The sequence below is a fragment of the Dasypus novemcinctus genome, chromosome 13 (genome assembly GCF_030445035.2).
Source record: "Dasypus novemcinctus isolate mDasNov1 chromosome 13, mDasNov1.1.hap2, whole genome shotgun sequence".
Lineage (NCBI taxonomy): Eukaryota > Metazoa > Chordata > Mammalia > Cingulata > Dasypodidae > Dasypus > Dasypus novemcinctus.
In genome coordinates, this window is record NC_080685.1 from 30,336,631 (window position 1) to 30,360,914 (window position 24,284).

General features: G+C 53.5%; 1 protein-coding gene across 4 annotated transcripts in view; it reads right to left on the reverse strand.

Annotated features, from left to right (window-relative positions):
* Positions 1-24,284, reverse strand: part of KCNN3 (potassium calcium-activated channel subfamily N member 3) — a 168,504-nt gene that overhangs the window by 68,718 nt on the left and 75,502 nt on the right. For all 4 annotated transcript variants that reach the window (XM_058309768.1, XM_004475034.4, XM_012518217.4 and 1 more), the window contains exon 3: positions 1,305-1,723. In XM_058309768.1, the coding sequence (XP_058165751.1) occupies positions 1,305-1,723 (419 nt within the window). The remainder of the gene's footprint in view (positions 1-1,304; positions 1,724-24,284) is intronic.

The window sequence follows — 24,284 nt, forward strand, 5'->3', positions numbered from 1 at the left end:
TCCTGCTGCAGCAGAATGCCCTCTTAGTTTGACCATGAGTCCGCTGGCCAAAAATCTGAAAGAAATGTCTGCAAACAGAGGAACATCTCAAAATGGATGGGCAATACAGTTCAACGCATCCGTGTGAGCTTTTTGAGGCTGACGCTTGTCCAGCCTTCCTTCTCTTGTTTAATCTCTGCGGGGACACTGGTGTGCACGAAAGAGGTGGCAGTCAAATTTTAAGTCTTGATGAATTAGGGGGGACCACCAGGATCCATGTAAGTCACCCAGGGTGCTTGACCAAGCCTCCCAATATTGTAAGAATAACCGCTCTCAAGGGATCCTCATTTGAAGATGAGGAAACTGAGGCCTAGAGAGGTTCAGTGACATGCCCAAGGCCTTACAGCTACTTAGGTGTGGAACCAGGTTTCTAACCTAGGGGTTCAGCCTCCACGTAAGACGTCAGGTGGAAATGAATGTAAGGGCCAGATTGAAAGGGAAAGGAGTCACAAGGGCAGCTCGAGGGTGGTGGTGGAAGGAGGGAGCGGCCGTCCTCTGACGGCAGCTCTGAGAGGCTGGAGGCAGCCAGCAGGCTGGCACTGTGTGCTCCAGCCCTGGGTCTCTGTTGGGCCACCTCCCCCTTCTCTCCCACCAGGGGCTTCTCCAAGTCACCGCCCAGCCATCAGCAGGGTCTCCTAAAGTATGTCACATCAATATCGTGCTTCCCAAACTTTAAGGGGCATACAAAGATGCAGATTCTAATTCGGTAGCTCTGGGGTGAAGCCTGAGATTCTGCCTTCTAACAAGTTCCCAGGGGATGCTGGTCCATGGACCAAACTTTGAGTAGTGAGGCCTCAACAGGTGCTATGTGATCAAAAGGGCTGATGGACAGAGACTTTTTGAGAACATGCGGACTGAATAAAAGTAAACCTGTTTCATTACTGCAGGACTTCTCAGAGCCTTTAAAAATGCTAGCAAGCATAATCAAGAGGGAGAGATCATATGGAAACTGCAAAGTGTACTATGCGGGTCAATTTTAACGATGCAACCAGACTGCAGTGATATGTTGGTTTACAAAAAGGGAACAGAAAATCAGGAATAGTACACGTGTGTTCTTCCCGGCTTACCTTGCTTCCAGGTCCTACGCAGCTCCAACTCGGCCCTCCCCTCTGCCCTGGTTTCTCCTCCCAGCTGTCTGGCGGCACGCCTGTCTCCTCCATCAGACCACACACCGCCCGGCGCCCCGGCTCCTCCTCCCTCCCCCGCGCCGCGCAGGCGCCGTGCTCAGAGCGCCGGGCCGCGTGGCAGCGGCGCCGCGGGAGTACCTTTCGCAGACGCGCACGGTCCAGGCGGCGATGATCCACAGCGAGATGCTGAACACGAGCAGCACGGTGCCGGGGCAGATGGTCATGAGCGTCTTCATGACGAAGCGGGTGTTGAAGTTGATCTTGTTGAGGGCCCCGATGCTGCGGGACGAGGCGTCGGTGAAGAGCTTGCTGTGCAGCAGCATGACGCGCGCGATCAGGTAGAGGCGCAGGAACATGGGGATGGACAGGATGATGTCCACGTCGGCCTCCGCCCGCGACGGCGTGTAGGAGAAGGCCAGGCGCGCCGTCCAGAAGAACTTGTACTCGCCGGGGATGGGGTGGATGGCGCACACCAGCATCTCCAGGCTGATGTAGAGGATGCGCTCGTAGGTCATGGCGATCCGCCAGTCGTCCGCGCCGTTGTCGATCACGAAGAGCTGGCGGGAGCAGAGAGCGCGTTAGTGCGGCTGGCGGGGGGCCCGGCCCGCGGGGGCGCGGCGTGCTGCGGGGCTCAGGTCGCCTGCTAGGGGCCTCCGTGTGGTCCAGCCCGAGGCCCTGGCTAAGGCCTCTCCACCCGCTGGGCCTTGGCCCCTCTTTTGTGACTTGCTTCCCCAGATCCCTTCCAGCTCCAAAACGGCCAGATCCTCAACAGCCTGCATCACGAGGACCAGAGGAGGAGCAGCTCCTTTGTATTACGCGCAGCTCTCCCTAGCCCCTGCCACAGGCCGGATACTGAGCCCTGGAAGGAAATGGGAAGAAGGGAAGGCGGTTGCCTGTGCGAGTGAACTCACGAGTGGCACAGATTCCAGCTCCCCATTCAGAGAAGGGACCGGCCAGCATCTCCCGGTGGTGCTCCGCTCTCGGGCCAGTGGTGCCGTCAATGGCACGGACTCCAGAGCTGGACTGCCGATCCTGACGCTAACTAGCTCTGTGATCTGGGGCAAGTTGCTTAACCTCGCTGTGCCTCAGTTTCCACACCTGGGGTGATGATAATACCTACTCAGAGGCTGCGGTGAGGCTTCAATAGATTAGCACATGCAAAGTGCTCAGAGCCCTGCCTAGCTAGGCTTACTCCTAGGTGTCCTAGCTCTTCTTACTTTGGGCATTATCAGCAGATGGGGCCTCTGTCTTTTGTCAAGTGAGTGTTGGGCTCAATGATGGCCCTTCAGCCCTGACCTTCCGGGGAGCTGAGGTGCCTGGTGCTGCATCCTGAGCTGAGACAAGCACTTCCTGAATGTCTGCCATGGGCCCAGGGTGCCAGGAGCTGGGAGCCATGTGGGGGGAGGGCTCAGCCTTTGTTCTCAAGGAAGTCCCACGTGGGCCCCACCTTGTTCCATGACTGTCACGGGGCCCTCATGCCCTTCCCTTCTGTGGCCTTGTCTTCCGCGTCTATGAAGTGAGAAGGCCGAGGGCTGGAGCTCTGGGGCGTGCGTGGGGGACGCGGGGCCTCCTGGGCGAGTCTGCACCCAGCCTCTGAGAGGCTGCAGCGGCACCGGACATCACACCTTCGTCCTCGTCCTGGACTGAGGCCCCGGCCCACCCCAGCTGCCAGTCCCTCCCACTCTCTCCCATGTGCCCCCTGTTCATGCTGTCTACTCCAAGCACTGTGGAGAGCTGTTGTGCTCTCAGGCCTGGTGGGCCGGCCTTGAAGGAGGAGGGCAGGGCAAGCTGATGGGAGACAGAGTCCGGGGCCACCAGCCCCAGCATCAGCACCCACTGGGAAGGCCTGCACCGCAAAGTCAGAAAGAAATGAGGCTGGGTGAGAAAGATGTTACTCTTGGGGCAAGGGATGGGGGCGGGAGGGTTTTACTTCCCCTGGAAATGCACCTTTGGCACGGGAGAGGCTGGGCCCGCCTGGGTCCCAAGGCTGCGCAGGGCTGAGCTGAGCTCTCCCTCCCTCCCGCTGCACCTTGGCAGGGAGCCTGGGGTCGAGGGCCCTTGGCTCCGTCCATCCCCTGGCTCTGCCATGTCTGGGCTGAGGAGCATTCCTCTCTGCTGAAGGGAGGCCCCAAGCTCCCTTCTCCTCTCCTGCCTCCACTGCCTGAACCAGTCTCGGAACCCGGGACCCCGGCGAGAAAGTGGGGTGCCCTTGCCTGGGGACCTCCAATGATAAAAAGTAGATGGGGGGAGCCGGTGCTCAAGGGGAGCGCAGTTTCTGCTTGAAGCGAGGGAAGAGTTTTGGTAACAGATGGTGGTGATGGCAGCTCAGCATTGCGAGCTTACCACCCCTGAAGTACGTCCTTGAAGGTGGTTACAATGGGAAACCTTATGTTGAAAGTATATTATCACAATAAAAATTTTTTTTTTTAAATGACAGAAAGAAAACCAGTTAAGGAGTGGGTGCAGCGAGCTGTGTCACGTCGGACACCGACTCAAGGCGAACCAACCCAGTCCCGTGACAGGGACAACAAGACGAGCCTCGGCGTTGCCACGTCTTTAGTGACGGCCTGTGATATTTGCGGCAAGGGACCAACTCCGAGGGACTGAGTGGGGAGGGGAGAAGGTGCAGGGGGAGGGAGGAGCATGCTGCGGCAGGTCCCCGGCCTCCCCCGCCCTGCCTCCCCAGCTCCCGGCCCTGGGGCCTTCCAGAGCCAGGAGGGCTTTGTCGAGGACAGGAGACCACTCCTGCAACAAGGCCACTTGTGGAGGCTCCCCTCCCTGCCAGGGCCTGGGGACTCACGGTGATGAGGATGACGAAAGAGAACGAGAGGCCACCGTGGGCGTGGCTGGCAGAAAGGCTGCTCTAAGGAGAAAGGGCCATCGCGACCGGGAGAGGGCTCCCAGCACGGCACCCAGCCCTCCCGGGGCAGCGGAGCCCGGGTTTTTCCAGACACAGGCTCCCACCATCAGTTAGAAAGACCCGACGGCCGCTCGAAGGGCCCCTCTGCTCCTGACTGCCGCCGACAGGCCGAGCCATGGCAACGTGCCTGCCTGGCCAAACTCTCCAAGTACCAGATGCAAACCATCCACCCTGTGATGAAGGCCTGCATCCGGTTACTATAGCAACTGGGTTCACGCTGGGCAGAGGACTCAAGCACCCAGAACTGGATTCCTTTGATTCCTCAGTGAGGAACAGGACTGAACGGGATCCGAGCCAAAGGAGAGGGCGCTTGTGCGTTGTTGCAGAAAAGGCCTGCCAGCATCTCTGGCCAGACGACAGGGAGGGGCTGGTCCCAGAGCCGAGCTACCGCTGCTGTTTGCCTCTCCTGGTGGGTGGAGCACAGCCAGGTACTCAGGATAACAGGCCATACCCCTAGCTGAGCCTCTGTCCACTTCTCTAACCTGGGAATACTAACCTCCATCCTAGGTGTGTTAAAATCCAACAACATAGAGAGTAACTGGGAATGCGCTTTACTAGCTACTCTGAAAATGGGAGGAGTTATTAAACCAGCTGGCAGAAAGTAGGGGGGGTGGGGGAGGAGGAGGTTTTGCAGGGGAGGGTGTGGAGAGAGGCTTTCGGTAATCTGTTGAAGGCCTCTGCCGGGAGGGGCTGCAGGACAGGGTAGGTGGCTCTGCCGGGCAGGTGCCCTTAGGCTCTGTCTTCTCCCTTCTGACCCCTGAAAGCACAGCTCACTCCCTTCAGATTTAGGGCAGGTAGGCCAACTCACGCCACCACCTCAGCATCCTGTTCATTCCTTACAATGCACAAATTCAATTACGCATTTAGTTCTGTTTACCTGGTTTTGTCCATCTCACACCCTAGACCAGTGTTCTCGCAAATGTTGCACATTAGATGTTGCACATTAGAAGTAACGGGGCACTCTCTAGAAAACAACCACTCCACGGTCCCATCCCAGACCAATTAAATTAGAATCTCTGGTAGTGGGGCCTAGCGTTGGGATTTTTTAAAAAGCTCCCCAGGTGACGCTTGAGTGTAACTAGGGTTAGGTCCCACTGTTCACAGCTGGAGCTCCAAAGGGACAGGGGCTGCATCTCCTGTGGTATCCCCAGTGCCTAGCCCAGATCTTAGTATACAGTAGGTGTTCAACAAATGCTCATTTAAGGAATCAGTCACTACCACTTATTGTGTGACCCCGGATTGGAATAACCTTCCCTCTGTTGGCCTCAGTTTCCCTTTTTGGGGAATGAAGGGACTGGATTAGGTGATCCCAGAGGAGGCTTCCTCTCTGAAGAGCTATAATTCTGCAATCCTTTGCAGACCCTCTTACTGGCATATCCCAGCTCTTGTGTGTTCTTGGTACTTGTGAGCTCGCCAAGGGCAGGGCCTGGGTCCTCACCTTCCTCCAGCACCTGAGACGGTGCCTGGCACACAGTGGACAGTCGGTAGATTTTTAATTGAATGAAGGGGTGTGTAGGTGGATAACTGTGTCATACCAAGAAAAGAATGGATTGCTGGTGGCCCTTGTTATGCCCAGAGTGGTAATTCCAGTAGAAAATTCATTTCTAAGCCCATGGCTAATAAAGTACCTAACAATTCATCTTATGCCTTAGGGTCAGAGGTAAGGACACCCTGCTAGTCCCAAATGGTGGTCCAATCTGGAATAAACTGTAATCTCCAAGGTTTAGAAAGCTCTGGAGCTAATCTGGAACCAGGATCTTGAGAAGCAATGGACCAACGGAGTGACTTCAATAAAGGGCCGTCCTTCCCTGTGGTTTGGCCTCATTTGTCCAGCCTGGGTACTAGAACACCTCAACTGTTGACCTCTGATGGAGTTTTGAAAAGTACTAAGGTGATGTGGACGGAGTGGGGCAGGGGACAGGGAACCCTGGAGGCATCTGCTCTGGGCTGTCGCAGAGCGGGGAGGCCTCAGAGGCCTGGGCTGATGGGAGTCTCTCCTAACCTGGCCTGGGTTTGCCCCTGGCGTGTTGGCTTCCCTGCGTGGGAAAGGACAGCCCCATTCTCTGAGTCGCTGAGTCTTTCGGCCTCCTGGTCCCAAAGCAGCCACTGCACTCATTTGGGGTGCAGCCAGCCTGAAGAGACAATGCTTCAGTGCCCTTTGGGCTCCTGGAAAGTCTCCTTCTTCCCTTAGATCCCTGTCCGGAGCTGGTTCCCCACTTAATTCCTCTGCCACCTAATAGGTGGTCTGAGGCCTGTAGGATGTTCAGCCTGTTAGTGTAATTCTGAGAGCCTTCAGAGGGAGATTTTATGCGACAGTTTCTGAATTTGCCCTCGAGGAGTTTATAATTAGAAAGGAGAACTAAGTCAATTCAATTCGATAAAACATTTAGCAAGAACCAAGAGGTCAGGATTCTGTGGAAATACAAATATGAATCAGACACATGCCCCATGAATCAGCTTGCAGTCTCAAACGACTTTGGCATTAGCTATCTAAACGAGGGCCCACCTTAAAAGCTTCTAGGGCAAGACAGGGTTTTAACAGTGCCTGGAGGGTCTACATCAGACAAACATGGTATGGCTGCACACAAAAATGGCCACAAATTCTAACCACCCACGTTTGATTCCTTCTCTGCAATGACTGCAATAACTGCCTCTCCTCCCATCAAGAGGTACAGTCCATTTCTCAACCCCTTAAATCTGAACTTGGCTGTGAACCTTGCTTTGGCCAATGAGACATAAGAAAATATGATATAAGCAGAGGCTTGAACAGTATTGGTGTGATGGGGCTTGCCATGGGCCCAAGGCTCAGTTAACCCTGTCTCCCCAGCCAACAGCCAGCACCAACTGCCAGGCATGCAAGTGAGACCATCCAAACCAACTAGTCCCTGGCTGACCACAGCAGCATGACAGACGCTCACGCAGGTGAGGCCGGCAGAAGAACCGCCAAGGTGAGCCCAGCCTGAACTGCTGACTTTAAAAATTGTGAGCTAATAAGAATTCTTGTTTTAAGTCATTAAGTTTTGGGATGTGTATTAGTCAGCCAAAGGGGTGCTGATGCAAAATATCAGAAATTGGTTAGTTTTTATAAAGGGTATTTATTTGGGGTAGGAGCTTACAGATACCAGACCATAAAGCATAAGTTACTTCCCTCACCAAAGTCTATTTAGAGCAAGATGGCTGCCGACATCTGCGAGGGTTCAGGCTTCCTGGGTTCCTACGTTCCTGGGGCTTGCTTTTCTCTGGGTTCAAGGTTCCTTTCTTCCTGGGGCTGGCTTCTCTTTCCTCTGCATGCTGACTTCCCGGGGCTCCAGTTTAAGTCTTCAGCATCAAATTCCAACATCAAAACTCCAACATCAGAAACCCATAACTCTGTCCTATGCCATGCCTTTTATCTGTGAGTCCCCACCCACCAAGGGCTGGGGACTCAACACCCTAATCACAGCTCAGTCATGCCCAGGTACAGATCAGATTACAAACATAATCCAATATATCTTTTTGGAATTCATCAATAATATCAAACTGCTGCTTTGTTATGCAGCAAAACTAATATACAACAGAACTAACGCATACATGCACTTAGCATATGTATTGGGAGAGACGGGAAATTTGCCTACCATGCCCAACATTTCTTTTCAGCTTCTCATGCCACAGCCCCTAAAAGGAACCTCCTCCCCTAGCCCCCCTTCCACCCCTGTCAGTCCAGGTTGGCCAAGTCTTTCTCCATTAACCGTGTTACAGGATGGGGAAGGGATCACAGTCAAAGGTCATCTTAGCTTTTCCCTTCCTCCCTGTCCCCAACCTGTGGATACATTATTTTAGATGTCAACAAATAATGTAAATCATTTGAAAAGTTATTTTTAGGCTATTTAGATTTTTTTTGTATGCAAAGTCTTTTCTTGCATGTGAAGAAGTCAACTGGTAGACCAAGTTAAGGGACAAAAGCAAAACAGAATTCAGGGTCACAAAGAGAGAAAAACTGCAGTCTGGCAACAGTGAATCTTTCTGGCACATTTTTTGGGAAAATTGATTAGCTGGCATTAGGCAAAGAGGTCAGTGTAGACATTCTGTCCTTGACTGGCCAATTAGGGATATCAAGGAAAACAATTTCAGTTATTTATGGATTCTCCAGAAACTCTTGAATTTGACCCGTGGCATACGCATGTGTGATAGTCTCTCTGTAAAGTCTGCCAGGGCCCTCCCCTTACCCCACGCCTCCGTTAGAGCGGGTCTGTTTGTTTCCCTCGTCAGAGCCACTCAGGGTGCGATTGTGTCCTTCCTCAGCTCATCTCGGTGGTCATCTCAAGCCCATCCCACTGGAATCTCTGCAGCCCACCAGTCTGCACCAGGTGGGAGCTGCAGGGCCCAGGACAGGTTGTCTTGAGTGGGAAATGCTCAGGGAGCCTCCAGCGTCAATCTGAGAGAGCCCTGAGTGCCAGCTGGGTCGGGAGCTGCCTGCCGCTGCGTTTCCCTTGGAGGCACACAACAAGCCTTGCCTTTTTTTTTCTCCTCAGGGTCAATAAGTTTGGAGTTGATTCATTGGATTCACTAGTTTCCCCATTCTATTCTAAAAGCCTTGAGGCCTTTCAGGTTCTTTATTTAAGCAAAATCATTCATTAAAATGTTCTCGGCTGTCACAGGAGACCCTGCCTAAACATTTATCTACCGACCTCAAAAGCTTTCATTCTTGCACAACTATGATCTTTTTTTTCTTTTAATTAAAGGACAGAAATGGAAAAAGCCTTTTGTGTTTTCTGCCATTCCCTTTCTGTGGGAGAAAAAATCCAGGGAAAATTTCCATCGTTTGAAAAAACATATACAGTGGGGGGAAAAAAAAACAAAAGGAAAAAAAATGGAAGATTTTTCTTAAAATCTATTGACAATATATTAATATATGAACATATATATATGTACGTATGTATGTGTGTGCATGTATGTATATCGAACTCTCAAACTCCCTATAGCATATATTCTACATGTACATCATTACTGTGGGGGTTTCCATGGAAACAACATCAAATGTCCTATAACCTCTAATTAGTTTTCCCCGAGGGCAAGTGCTGATTGCCAATGATGAAATGAACTCCTGGGTTTACAGAAAAATAGTTAATAAAAATTTTTTAGAAAACAACTGCTCCAGGGGACTAGGTAAAGAAAGAAATGAAGGGGGGCGGGAAGCAAGGGTAGAAAAAAAGGTGCCTTCTGAAAGAGGCCAGGCAAGAACAAGCCCTGTGAGAAAAGTCCGTGATTCTGTCATCAACCACAGACCCCTAGAGGGTTGGGATCCAAAGGAGCCAGCTCTAAGTTCAGAAGAAAACAAGAAATCCTCCCTGTGGGTAACTCCCAGGTTTCCTGAGCCCGCCGGCACTGCCCTGTCCCACAGCCGCTCTGGCCTGGCGAGGCCGGGGCTCCCTGAGGTACCAGGTGGCGTCCAGCGACTGCCTCCTGCAGCGTGCACAAGAGCACAGGGGGCTGTGAAGCCTGCCCTCCGCTTGGGATTACCAGAGACCAGGGGTGCCTCCAAGTCCTTCCCCATCCCCAGTTCTTAGAGAAGGAAGCCAAGCATTGGAGCAAGCAAGTATTTTTTAGCACACAGCAAGAATTTCTGGAGCCCTGACCGCGGCCCCACTGCACTTGGCGCATCCTGCCACTGGCCAGCTGTGTGTGGGCAAGTCCCTTTCCCTCTCTGAGCCTCACAGTCCTCACCTGTAGCGTGAAAGTCGGGATCCCACCTGTGGTTTGCCATTTGCTCCTAGCTGTGGAACCATTTCCTCTAATGAGATGGTGCATATAAGCCCAATACTGGGAGCTGTTCTAGTTGAAAGGTCAGAGGAGGGCATTCAAAGACCACCTCATCACCTCCTCTCCCAGCCTGCTTCTCTGTGGTGGCCCCAATGCACCTCCACAAAACCCTGGGGTTGGAAACTATTGGATGGCCCAGCTGGCTTCTGGCTGTAATGAGAGATAAAGTGTGATGCTAGAAATAAAGGGGGGTCTAGTTCAAGAGTTGCTGGAAGTCGTAGGGCTTCATCCTGATCGATTGGTTCAATCATTCACTCATTCATTCATTGAGAGTGGATTGAGTTCTTATCACGTGGCAGGCATTATGATAAGCTCTAGGTATACATCAAGAACAGGTAGACCAGGCCCCTGTCCTTAGGGAGTTTATATTTCAGTGGAGGAAAATAAATAGCAAACAAGTAAGCCATCTTATTTCAGCAGCGATGATTGCTGGGAAGATAATAAGACAAGGCAAATGAAAAGTGTGGACTGGGGCAGTGCTAACTGACCAGGCAGCATGGGGAGGGCTTTCTGAGGAGATGGCTTTTGAGTAAAAGGTGAACCTTGCAGAGACGTGTGTGATAGGTAGTAGGAACAGCAAGTGCGAAGGCCCGGAGGCAGGATGGAGCTTGGAGAATTAGAGGAAGGAGAGAAGGAAGGTCAATGTGAGAAACAAGAGGGCAGTTTCAGGCAAGGCTGAGAACGGAGCAGGGTCGCAATCAGCGGGACTTTGGAAGATGTGGATGGATGGAGTTGCATCGAGGGGCAAGGAGACTCAGGCCCAGCCCCCACCAGGTCACAGCTTTCTTAAACAGACCACCCACAGGTTAAACATGCAGGGTGATGGTCTTCCAGGGACTATCAGGAGGAACGAAAAGTACCCAAAAGCCTGGCGATGCCCCTAGGCCATTTGGCACATACGGCCTCCTCATGACCACAGGACCTTCCTGTAAGCAATGAACACTGCACTCATCTTGCAGATGAAGAAACTAAAATACAGGGAATAAGTAAGTTGCCCAGGGCTCTTCAGAATTCCATCTGATAACAAGTCCCAAGGCTTGGCCACCCTTCCTCCCCGCCTGCCAAGCAGAACCTTCTATGTGGGGAGTCGCCAGTTCTGACTCTGTTTTATACTAAAGAAAACTCCCTCTTCAAACGCTCATTTCTCAGCAGACTCTTCACTGAACACAGAATCGATACATAATTGAAATAGGCTGGGGTTCCTTTCCTGGTGTTGGCACCACCCTGGGAAGCCCACGTTTTGATTAGCCATCCAGATTGGTCTCGGTTGGTGGAACTGAGACAATTGCTTTCACTTCCACAGACAGAATATCTATCACCTTTCATTTCCTGCTCCACCTCCGACTGGGTGGATCTGGTGGTGCCGTCCCCGTGGGGGAAAAGAGCATCTTAGTTTTGGCACCTCCCTAAATTCCCGAGCATGCTTGCTAAGGAAGAGAGATTCCTTCTGGACAGAGCTGGGATGGGGTGGGAGCAGAACCAAGAGAGGGCTTAGTTTCTCTGCCCTGAAAACCAACAGGAATGTCGGGGGCGGGGGGCGGCAGGCTTGAGGCCCGGGAGGTGAGGGGAGCTGGCTGGGGGGCACCCTGGCTCGGCTGCTGATCACCCCTTTGAGGCAGGCGCAGTCATAAACGAGGTAATTCCAGCTTCAGCGCTGTGTTGCTTGGTGTGCTCCAGCAACCTCGCCCCTTCCCCTCGCTGCAGGCCCACAGGAGCCTCGGCTGAGGCTGACGTGGGGAGTGAAGGCAACAGGAGGTCCCCAGGGCAGGCTGAGCCGCAGAGTGCAGGTGGAGAATGCAGCAGAGGCAGGAGAATGCAGCGAGGGCAGCACGGAAGCTCCCGAGGACCCACAGCCGCCTGGAGGGAAACTGGAGCCCCCTGGTGGGTGGGGGGGCTCATGCCCAATTCTACTCGAAGCAGCAGGCGAGGTGGCCCCAACCTACCCTCAGGTTACCCGGCCACATCCTCTGAACCGCCCCACCCACCCTCCAGGTGGCCGCCCAAGCCGACCTTCCAAAAGGCAAACTTCCCTTCTTGAAACCTTCCCAGAGCTCTGCGGCGTGTGCAGGATAAATCCAGCCACCTAGTGCCCGGCCAGAAGGGCCCTTCCCACCTGGCCCCCACCAGCTCCTCATCCACGTCCCCCGCCCTCTCTCTCCAGCCAATCCCAGTTATCTGTAATCCCTGCACTTCCGTCCCTCGGAGCTTTGTGCAGTGTGTTTCCTCTTCTCACCTCAAGAGGAGCTCCTTCTCCTTCTTTAAGATCCAGGGCAAGGGCGCCTCCTTTCTGCAGGTCTTGGCCAAGGTTAGGTGCCCTCCTCCGGGCTTCCCCAGCCCGTGACCCCCACTGCCACTGAGCCGGTCCCCAAACAGTAATTGCTGGTTTAGTTCTCTGTCACCCCTCCTGGACTTGCAGCTCTTGTCTCTTAAATCTGCAACAGCCCCAGTCCTGGCAGAACAGCCCCCCTGTCCGTGTCTGAGTGGACAAACCAGGCTTTGGGGGTGTGGGGGGCAGGGAGCAGGTAAGGATCTCCGAAATCACAAGTGGTGAACTGGAGAAAATGAAATGGCAGTGAGAAAAGCCAACGCTGTGGGCAACGGGGGCCCGCTGGAAGCCCCTCAGAGACCAGTGTGGACTCCCCTCGGAGATGGCCCACGGGGTCAGGGAGCCTGGCGCCTGCGTGGGCACATGACTCTGTTTCAGACATTTCTCAGGTCTGCTAACTCCGGGCGAAAGTGAAAGGCTGCACGAGCTTCCGCTCCCCAGCGCCCCTCCTCAGCCAAGCCTGGCTGGGGCAGGGATGTGGAGAAGGTGACCACCGGCTCATCTCCCCCTTGTGCTAAGTCTTGTTAAAATTTTTTATTCGTGTGTATTTTTTTTTTTTAGATTTTTATTTCTTTCCCCTCCCCCCTCACCCCCCGTTGTCTGTTCTCTGTGTCCATTTGCTGTGTGTTCTTCTGTGTCCGCTTGGATTCTTGTCAGCGGCATGGGAATCTGTGTTTCTTTTTGTTGCATCATCTTGTTGTGTCAGCTCTCCATGTGTACGGCACCACTCCTGGGCAGGCTGCACTTTCTTTTGCGCTGGGCGGCTCTCCTTACGGGCGCACTCCTTGCGTGTGGGGTTCCCCTACGTGGGGACACCACTGCGTGGCAGGGCACTCCTTGGGCACATCAGCACTGCACGTGGGCCAGCTCCACACGGGTCAGGGAGGCCCGGGGTTTGAACCCCGTGGTTCACAAGGGCTGAGCTAGAGAAAGCCGCCATGTCATAGAACATCCAGAAGGCGCGCTGGCCTGACCAGGGCTCTGAGACCTTGGCGACACTTTCTTCGGTGCCTCAATCTCTGCCATGTGACAACTGCCGAAATGTACATGCAGAACCTACACAGCAGGAGCTGAGGCAGGATGGCCAGAAGGTCCCCGAGTGCTGGACCCAATTTCAGGGGAGGTGGGGAGGGAGCGGGGGGCTGTCTCCAGCAAGGGCGGTACCAACAGATGCCCTGGACGGAGGCCGCGCGCTGCCCCAGCCCTGCGCTGATGCGGAACGGGCATTCCGTCCCACGGCCCTTGTCAGGGCTCCAGGGTAGGCGCTCTTGTTCCCATTTACAGCCGGGGACGGAGAGATTAAGCCAGACAGTTAGTAAGGGGCAGACCGAGGCTCCAGCCCAGGGCGGCCAGATGCCAACGTCCCCTCTGCTGACCACTGTGCCCCGGGGCGAGGCTGCGCTGCGGGGCCTGGTGGGCCGGCCGCCGGGTGCCCACCCGCCTCAGGCCAGGCCAGCAGTGCATCCGGGTCTCGATGCGCTTCAGCAGATCAGCCAGTCAGAGGGTTCCCGAACCCCTGCTAAGCCTGGGCGAAGAGGAATCGTCTTCTCAACAGGAAGTTTCTGATAAGTTTCCATTTCATTCTGACATTTGAAAGGATCCTGGGGAATGTTTGTGGGGTAACAGCTCAGTCACCGAAACCACCAGGCCCCTGGCTGGTTTTAGATGGAACCTGCTTACCTCCCCAGAAACGACTCTTTAACTCTCCCTGAGAGGGTATTTTTAGCAACTAAAAATAAAGAGATTTTTGGATCTTTCAACGACCTAGGGAGCTAAAGAACCGAGGGCAGAAGGACAGGTGCATAGTGGGTGAGGAGTTGTGTTTTACCCCAATGACTAAAATGCCCTTCAAGTCATTCTCAAGGACCAACTCATAGGTCACGCCTCGGGGGAGCTTTTGTTGATCTCCTCGGGGAGGGCAGCCACTTCAAACAGCAGCAACCGATTCGGTACTTCCTACCAGCCGGCTGGGTTCTAACTGCTTTCCCTAAAATCAACGCTTTCAACCCTCAGAACAGCCCCATGGGAAAATCACCATGATTAGCCCTAGTTTACAGAGGAGCAGACTTCCCCAAGAAAGACCTCGGGACAAGTAAGTGGTGGCAACAGGATTCGAACTCAGAGCCCAGCTCGTATCTATTAAGCCATCTGGCCCCAACTCCCCGGGGCTCCCAGCAGAACTCCTTTAGCTTGTCCACACCCACGCTAGCATATCCCAAGGACAGAGCATCTCCTCGGTCACTGTCCCACCACAGAGCCCACACAGAGCTCAGGAAACAGGTGACACAAATCAATATGGAAATGGTAGTCGGAAGATATTCCAAAAATGTGACAAGTCAAGGTGTCAAAAGTCTATCAGTGTGTCTGTAAAGAGAAGTATTTTAATTCTTCACCACTTCCATAATTCTCCCAAGGCAAAGAGTCTTTTGCAACATACGCACAAGAAACAAAAGAGAAAGAAACCAAAGAATATTTAGACAAGAACTGCTTATGATTTAAAAGAAACCAACCTGGAAACCATTTGAAGACAGTTAAATTAATTATGGTACTCATACTGTGGAACATTATGAAGCTGTTTTTAAAAATGAAGTGGATCTATATACGTATGACTTAGAAAATGTTCATGACATATTGTCAAGTAAAATGAGAAAATTGCAGCGTAATAGGTATAGTGTGCTTCCTCTTTGAAAAAAAAAAGCAGCAAAACACCATATGTGTAAAAACAAGAATCCCTGTATGTGTACAGACGTGTTGGTATATTTCTGTGTATACACACACAAAAAAAGATGGAAGGAGTTTTGCTAACCACCGAATCATTAACTCTACTGGTATTGCCCGGGGGAGGAGAATCAGGGGGAAACTATCGGTTATTTTTCCCTTTAATAATTACAACACACTTCCCTATTAAAACAAGCCTATATTGCTCTTGTAATTTTAAAAACCCAATTAAGTATTTTAAAAAAGAACTGTCCTGGGGAAACCACTAGTTGAGCTTACTGGGGATGTTTCCAGCATGGCCATTCTTGGAGGGAAAATGATCTCCCCGGCCCTCTTCCACTAGTAATTTTCTATGTAGAGCTTCAAAAGCCCGAGGGGCCCCCAGGATTTTGTGACTCCCCTGCTGGGGAGTGTTAATAGCTGGGGTCCTCTCGTGGCTCCCTCTCCAAGGTCATTATGGGTTTCATAACCCCTTCCAAATGATTAAGCCACGCTTTGAGAAGTAGTTCCAATGTACAAACACTGAACAAAAGCACTTATTTCCGCGCACGTCTACATCCTAGGCGCTGAAAATCCGCATCAGTCAGCAGCCCGCCCTGCTCGCCCTCCTCACAATTGATAACATACATCACGGCTCCACTGTCACCATCCTTCGGGAGAGGTGGGGAGGACGGGGGGGCAGCACCAGGGCGCGGCAGCCACGCTGGCCGAGGTGGTGGCTCTCGGTGAAGGCTCAGTGTGGCTGTGGCCACGACGTGCGGGGTGCGGCGCCGGCTTCGTGGGGGTACGGCGGAGATGCGGGTGCACCCTCCTGCTGAGCCAGGAGCTTAGACCTCTGTATCTCCCAGAGGCCCGGAGAAGGCAGGAAGATAAGGCCAAGGGGGTGGCCGGTTTGGCCAGCGGGGGCAGAAGAAGGATGAGGACCGTTTGCAGCTAAGGGTGGTGTGTCGCTGCAACATTAGCGTCCACGACCGGTGCAGCCCCCGACCCGGGCACCCGCGGCTCTGAGCCCCCACACTACAGGGCCCTGCTGGGCCCTCCTCTGGCCACGCCCCACCCCATGGGGCCAGGAGCCTGCAGGGCCGAGGGGTCCGGCCCACCCCCACCTTGGAAGCCTTTGGATATCCAGAGGCCCACAATTCCCCCCCAAATGAACCACTTCAGGGCCTGCACCGCCTGCTCCCCCACTGTCCTCCCTGCTGCTTGGTGCATCTTCTAAGCCTAAGAGGCGGCCAGGGGCGGCTGGAGCTCGGACCTGAGGGCCGAGATGTCCACGTGCGTCCTCAGGGTGCTGGGGAGCTGGGGGAGGAGAGAGGGGAACCATGCTGGGTGCCGGGGCCTCCTCGAGACTGTGCCCAGGTCTGCCGCCGTCAGGGGTGGGTGTGCCCGGAATCCCCTCGGGACTGTCTGGGGGATGCACATATTCTCTATCGTTCTGAGCCCAGGCAGACAGGATCCTGAGGTTCCCTCTCAGGTAGCCTCTGCTACCTTTACCCACCTTCCACGGCAGCCCCACGCCGACTCAGGTGGGTGCTAAACGCCCCCAGCCTTGCTCTGAAGGGGGTTCTGCAGAGCACCAGTTTGTGGGAGGCCATAAAATGGGGGTTCAGGTACCAAATGTTTGGGAAATGACCCTGAGGGATTCTTTTTTAAGAAGGTACTGGGAATTGAACCTCATACATGGGAGGCAGGCGCTCAACCACTGAGCAACATCCGCTCCCCAATGAGAGTTGGTTTATTCATTTGTTGGTTTTGTTTTATTGAGGGGATCAAACCTGGGGCCTTGTACATGGGAAGCAGGAGCTCAACCACTTGAGCTACATCCACCCCCTTTGGGGGATTCTTTAGGTCGTTAGCATATTAAAAGTTCTGAGAATTTCTAAAGAAAAGAAAACCAGTCAGCTTTGGTAGGCAGTTTCTCAAATGTATTTGACTCTATTTGAGTCTTGTTTTGGAATAATAGCTATTTTGATGTTTCAAGGAACATGGAAAATGCGGTGCAGAGTGCGGGGGCATTCGATGTAATGGAAAATGACGTTCAGCCCTGCAAGCATGTGTGCAGCCCTTCAACCAAGACGCCGACGGTCTCCTTGACATGCACCACCCAGTGCCCTGCCTTCTTCAGCGGACGCTGCTGAGCACACCGAAGCCTCCAGACCAGGAGCAGCGTCCGCCGGCACCAATCAAAGGCCCCCGCGAGCCAGGCACGTGCATCTGCTTTTTAGTTTTTTCTTTAGCAGGTACGCAGAGCTTCCTCGGTTCCAGGCACTGTTCCCAACCCTTGCAAAGACTGACGCCTTTGATCCTCATAACAACCTACGTAGCCGGCCCTATTATCCCCGTTTAAAGATGAGGAAACCGAGGCATGGAAAGGTTACGTGACTTGCCCAGGGCACACAGCTCGCAAGTGGTGAAGCCGGGATCAAACCTGGGCAGTCTGGCTCCAAATCCGTATGTGTTAGTTTCCTGCTTTGCTGCCATAACAAATGACCCCACACTTAGTGGAGGCACAAGTTTATTTTCTTACAGTCCTGTCAGCCAGAAGTTTGAAACCAGTTTCACTGAACCCAAGGTGTTGGTAGAGCTGGGACCTGCTGGAAGCTCAAGGGGAGAATCCACTTCCTCGCCTTTTCCGGCTTCTGGAGCCCGCCCGCGTTCCTTGGCTCCCGGCCCCTTCCTCGCATCATTCCAACCTCTTGCTTCATTTGTCAAATCTCCCTCTGCCTCCCTCTTATAAGGACACTGGTGATGACATGTGGGGCCCACCTGAATAATCCAGGATAATCTTCCATCTCAAGATCTTTAACTGCATCCACAAAGTCCTTAATGCTCCATAAGGTAATGCTCTCAGGTTCCGGGAACTAAGATCTGGCTATTTGGCAGCCCAGTATTCAGCCCACCACCCAGTGCTTTGAACCTATTGGACTATGTTTCTAATTTGCTCTTCCAAACAGTTCTGGGAAAGTGTTGTCATTATCCCTCTTTTCCAGATTAGAAGACTAAGAAGTTAAATGAACTGCCAAGAGTCACCCACTAGTGTTGGAACCGAGGACGAGAAGACTGCAAGTCCATCTTGCTCCTCTGTCCCTGCAATCCACTCCTGAGGTGAGCTCGGGCGAGGCGGGGTCAGGGGCTCTTGAAGTGGGCGCTGTCTTTTGTACCCCACTGAGAATCTGATGAGCGCTACAGATTTGCATTCCTTAGAACTAGATGCGCTGACGGGAACACTCCACATTTTGAGACAGTGTCTGGGAGTTCACAGACTCAGGCTAAGAATTCTCCCTGCAAACTGAGAGTCCCTGCAGGGCAGGGGCCACGCCTGAGGCATTTTGTGGCTGGTGCCTGGTGGAGGCGCAACAGATGTCTGCCGGGGCTGCTGACGGGGTTAAGCGGTTCTACCGCCTCGCACCGACTGTGGGCTGGCACCTCTAGAAGTCCCAGACGCTGGCTATTAAGCAACTGTCCCAAGCTTAGTTGAAAAGAAATAAACAAAAAGGGCACTGGGCATTGAGAGTGGGGTGGAGGCAGGCAGGCGCAAGAACAAAACAAGCCGCCACTGTGGCAGAGAACAGGTAGCTCTCACCCACTCCGGAACAGGCTCCTGACAGGGACCCAAGGGGCCCTGCTCTTAATTTTCTAAATAATTTGAGGACCCCCCTGGCCCAAGAGTGCCTCTGTGTCTCTCCCAGGGCTTAAAAGGCATGGGCTTTAATCGTGTCCCTCAGCTGTCCAAATGAATGGGGGTAATAATATACTTGAGTGTCTTTTTAAAATTTCTCTGCTGGACAACCACCACACCATGGAGCCTAGAGTGATTACAACTGAAAATGGGAGGATTGCATCCAGCATCCATGTGGAATCTGAGCCTCCTCTTGACATAGAGGTGCAATGGACACAACCAATCCAATGTCCACATAGAAGAGGTGGCATTGGATTGGGAAAAGTGGACATGGTGGACGATGGGTATGGGGAAAGGCAGGAAGAGATGAGAGGTGGAGGCGTCTTTGGGACATGGAGCTGCCCTGGATGGTGCTTCAGAGGCAATCACCGGACATTGTAAATCCTCACAGGGCCCACTGGATGGAATGGAGGAGAGTATGGGCCATGATGTGGACCATTGACTATGAGGTGCAGAGGTGCCCAAAGATGTACTTACCAAATCCAATGGATGTGTCATGATGATGGGAACGAGTGTTGCTGGGCGGGGGAGAGGTGGGGTGGGGGGGTGGGGTTGAATGGGACCTCACATATATATTTTTAATGTAATATTATTACAAAGTCAATAAAATAAAATAAAATAAATAAAATAAAATAAAATTTCTCTGCTGTTTGTATGAATTTGGGAAGAAAAGCCAAATCTATTCTGAGGGATCTGTATTCTTTGGGACATTGTTCCAGCCCCTCAGAAATCGCCTCCCCTGCCCATATTATCCTTTCTGGAAGAGCATCCTTCCACTGGACCAGGAGGATAGCAAATGAAAGTGTGATTGCCAGAAAATCCAAGCCAGAGTGGCAGGTGACACCATTCTGTGATCAATGGAGGTGTCGCTAACGAGGGTTCAGAACTGAGCGTGGGGTGGAGGCCATGGTGGAAAAGAATGGGCAGCATTCACTGGGAATCTTGAACGGGAACAAAGAGCTCTGATGTTGCTAATGGGTGTCCTTTGCCCAGGTTCCCACGACTCAAACAGCACCCTGGGGTGGTTCATGCCCCGACAACCACCCCAAACGCTTTTCCCTTTCATTGGGATTGTATTAAATAGCCTTTCAGTAGAGGCAGAAGGAGGTGGGCTCCTCGGGGCACCCAGTCTATAAATACAAGGCAACAGCAGGAGCGAGAAGGTTCTGCAGGAAAGCAGGAGGACATGCCCTCCCCGTACACACTACAGAGGGTTCTCACAGGGATTTCTGCGCCTGTCTTCACTAATTATAATTGATTATACAATGAGTTTGTTCAGTAATATCCATGAGATATATTTCTCTTTCAAAGGCAAGGGAATTTGCATGTGTTGTTATAGACATCCTTTATTCCAATTTGGTCCCCAAGAGGCTTTAACTGTAGCAAGAGGGATTTTGGCTAGAGAGATCGTCAAGGCTTGCAGAGGGCAGAGGGAGAGAAATGTGGAAGGCTCCCTCCAGCGAAGTGGCTTAGAAATGGAATCTGGTGCTATCTGCCTAGTAGAGAAGTCCACCCTGGAGGCAGGGGGTGGCCTGTATGGCTTACAAAGCCCTTTCCCGTTCCATTTCCATTTAGCTCCAAGCCCTGGCCTGGCATTCACGCAGAAGTTTGCTGTTTTTCTATCCCTGAGGGTGTTGGCAAAACTAAAAGAAGGTTTCTCTGCACCCACTCCCTCCGTCAGCAGGTCTGAGTCTGCGATTTCTCAGAGAACGGGTAATCTCCTTCATTTCTCAGCCAGAGAGAGGGGAGTTCCCTGGTTACTGTCGGCCCAGCACCAAGGGCCGGGCGCTTTAACCCAGGGCCGCCCCACTCGGGAGCATTCTCGCCTCAAACACCTAGAAGCCGACTGCACCCGGAATGGAGACGGACAGTTCAATCCGGAAAGAAAGGGCTATTTAAAAGCTGTAATAAATCATGTGCCAAGTGAGGTGTCAGACATGCAAACCGGTGAACGGAAAGTCGGAAGTTGAAAACGGAGCGGCCTATTGAAGAGCTTGTCGCTGCTTGGGTTTTTTCCGGCTGTCGCGTGGGCCTGGGGCCTGCTAGGCACCTCCTGGCGTCTCCCCTGGGGAGCTACCCCAGAGCTGCCCCTGGGCCAGAGGCTGCCATTTGACCATTTGCACCTGGATTTCCATCCCAGTGCCTTAAGGCAAACAGGGTGGGGGAGGAGGGGAGGACCAGGGGTGGGGAGCCTGGTGGGGAGGAAGGCAGCCAGAGAGGGTGGCAGACCCCAGGGCAGCCTACAGATAAGGCCGCCAGGCTTGGGAACCAGCAGACCCCCTTTGAAAGGATTAACATTGATAGTTGGGAAGCGGACTTGGCCCAGTGGTTAGGGCGTCCGTCTACCACATGGGAGGTCCGCGGTTCAAGCCCCAGGCCTCCTTGACCCGTGAGGAGCTGGCCCATGTGCAGTGCTGATGCGCACAAGGAGTGCCCTGCCACGCAGGGGTATCCCCTGTGTAGGGGAGCCCCATGCGCAAAGAGTGTGCCCCGTAAGGAGGGCCGCCCAGCGCGAAAGAAAGTGCAGCCTGCCCAGGAATGGCGCCGCCCACACGGAGAGCTGATACCACAAGATGATGCAACAAAAAGAAACACAGATTCTGGCGCTGCTGACAACAACAGAAGCGGACAAAGTAGAAGACGCAGCAAATAGACACAGAGAACAGACAACCGGGGTGGGGGGTGGGGGGGAAGGGGAGAGAAATAAATAAATAAATAAATCTTTTTTTTAAAAAAGAACATAAAATATTTTTTTAAAAAAACATTGATAGTTACTAAGGTGAACGAAAATTATCAATAAATCATTAATACTATTTTTAATAAGGAAAACAAGAAATCAAGATCAAATCTTGTAACTTGGTCAAGACGCTGGGGACCGTTACCCCACTGCTGGGGATTTTAAACAGGCAGATGAACACAAGATGCGTAAGTCGACACGCCTGTTAAGAACGGCTGTGACATAACGGGCTCAGTCAAGGCTTGCCGAAGCTCTGAAGTTAAAATCCCAGCCTGAACTGACACCCAGATTTAGCAGGGAGGGGACGTCTTCCAGAATTGGCAAACACACCAGGGAGGAGAGTCCCCTCTGGTCCGTCCCGCTCGCTCGGTTCTTCCATCCGTGGAACCCTCTACCCCTCACTGCCGCGTCCACTCCCCAAACACGGGCCCGGCACTGCCGCCCGTGACACAGGGACACAGCCAGGCTGCCAGTATCTGCCCGGGGGCTGCCCATGGTGCACAGAAGGAAGACAAAGCCTCCCAGGCCCCCTTCTCGGCAGCCCCGTCCGGCCGCTGCTGCCCCTGCGCTCCCCCCACCCCAGCCACCCCGGCTGTCGTCCGGGCCACCGTGTCCCCCTGTCCTTCCTGGCGCGTGGCCTCTGCCGAGATCGCTCTGCCCTTCACTCTGTGCCACGCCAAACACCCGCCCATTCCAGCCGGGCCGAGTCGAGGATCCTCGTAGGACTTACGACGGCAGCAGTTTTACGGCGTTTTGTACAATGATCTGACGGGTGTCTGGGCTGTTAGGAGAACGGAAGCCCCTGGAGGGCAGGGCGCACATGGCTTTCTGTCTCCACGGCCTCCCCAGGGCCTGCCTTTCATAAACACATAACGAACGGAGAAACGAAGCCTGCCTCCTCCAAGAGCTCACGGTCCAGGCAGGAGGCCTCTGTGGTCCTCAGTGACTGCATCGGCCCTCGCCCGCAAGACCAGCTGCGGCAGGGAGGGACGGGCTCACGGGCAGAGGCCAGGAACCTGCGAGGGAGCAGGACTGGGGCTGGGACAGACTATTGTTGTGCTCCTTGTTGACTCTGACCGACTCCTTTCCACCCTTCCCTTGAGTCAGCACATTACCCACCTCTATCGAGGCCCACAAGGGGCACGCATTTTGGCCCCTGCTTGCACTACAGTGTAAGAGAAGCAGCAGCAGCCTGAGGCTGGCACTGGGCACCCAGGTGGCAGCAGGGGCGAGGAAACACTAGCACAGGGAAGGCTAACGTGCTAGGTTTATTTCTCTCGTGTCAGCTCCAGATGACCAGAAGTACCTGCCCAGGATGCACTCTGAGAAGAATTTTGGGGAAATACTTGAGTTCATCTAGAAAGAAACCAGGATTGATTAGTCATGTCTGCTACGGGTACAGGATGGGAACCCAGTGGCCTGCCTGTCACATACTGGCCCCTAGTTCATGCAGCCCCTGGAGTGCTCTTTCCCCCTAAGCCCCTGAGGGTGTGTGCTCTGGGGAGCAAGGGAGGCCGTTCCTTCGGGTGGCAGACCCACGGTTGGTTCCCAGAGCTGGAGGCTCTAGAAGGGACCAATGCTTTCGTTACTGAGGCAGGCATCACTTGAGGTTACTCACATTTGCACAGAGCATCCTCTGCAATGCTGCTAATGGAACCCTGTGAGAGAGTGACATCCTAATGCACCCGTGGGGACGGAGGAACGGAGGCCCAAGTCCCAGCCTCTGGTGAGGCCATAGATGTGGTCTTAGGACACACGTGGCCAAGCAAAAAAGCAGAAACTCAGGCCTTAGGTGCCCTTTGTGCGTTCTGGGAAGCCACAACCTTTCTCTGACTGGCTTCTGAGGAAAGGATCAGGGCACCGCCTGGTAGGGGGAACACTGGAAAGAGGGCGCATTGTACACCGAAGAGGGCAGGTCAGAGCCGCACACACAGTCACCTCCGCATCGGAACTAAGGGCCCTGCCTGCCCATCAGCATGTGAAGAGGAGGCTTCCTGCAGGCTGGAGGCTTGATGCCAGACCCTCCCCAGCTAACAGCTGAGAGGACAATGGAAATTGTGTGTAATTTGCCCACTTGCCAAATGTTCCCTGGGCCCCTTCTTCTATCAGGTGCTATCTGAGGGGATTCAGAGAAGCACGGGCCTGTGCTACCCTCAAAGAACTCAGTAAGGAAAGCAGTCATGTAAGAAGAGGAGAGGAGTAATAAGAGAAAACTGTGTGTGGGGGAGCCACAAGGAGAGGTCACCTCCAAGCGGGGAGGTCAGGCTGGCTTCCCAGCACAGAGACAGCTCAGGCCTGAGAGATGAGTCGGCATCGCCAACCAGGTGAGGCGGAAAAGGGCACCCAGGAGGACCGGCATGCACAGGGGCCCCAAGATGTGGAGCAATGGGGCAGGGGGGCCTCTGGGGTGACTGGCCCAGGGTTCCAGGAGGAAACAGCACAGATGTGGCTGCAGAGCAGGGCAGGGCCAGTCCTGGCAGACCCTGTGTGCCATGCTGGTGAGTCTAGGCTGGATTCTAAGAGCAACGAGTTGCTGCTGAAGGTCTTCAGACAAGAACCAGGTCAGACTTGCATTTCTGCTGGATCCTTCGGCAGCATACGTGCAGATGTGGTGAGGTGGTGAGGGAGGGCGAGGGGGCAGCAGTACCAGTTAGAGGCTGCCCTAACAGTCCATTTGAGACCTGACATGGGTAGGTGAGTGGACACGGTGAACACTGCAATCGAAAGGTATTTTATGCCTGTAGGAAAACACCTTGGGAGCTATATCCTCAGCCACGACAGAGAGAGAGCTCATAAATTCTTATTGTCAGATCCACATTTCCTGGGACCCTTTTCCTGGTCTCCGCGCTGTGCCTGAATTCCTGCCCCCTCCCCTGGTCTCCAGAGCTCTTTGTTATGAGTCTGTTTTCCTTAGACTTGAATTGCAGTCCAGAAAATCC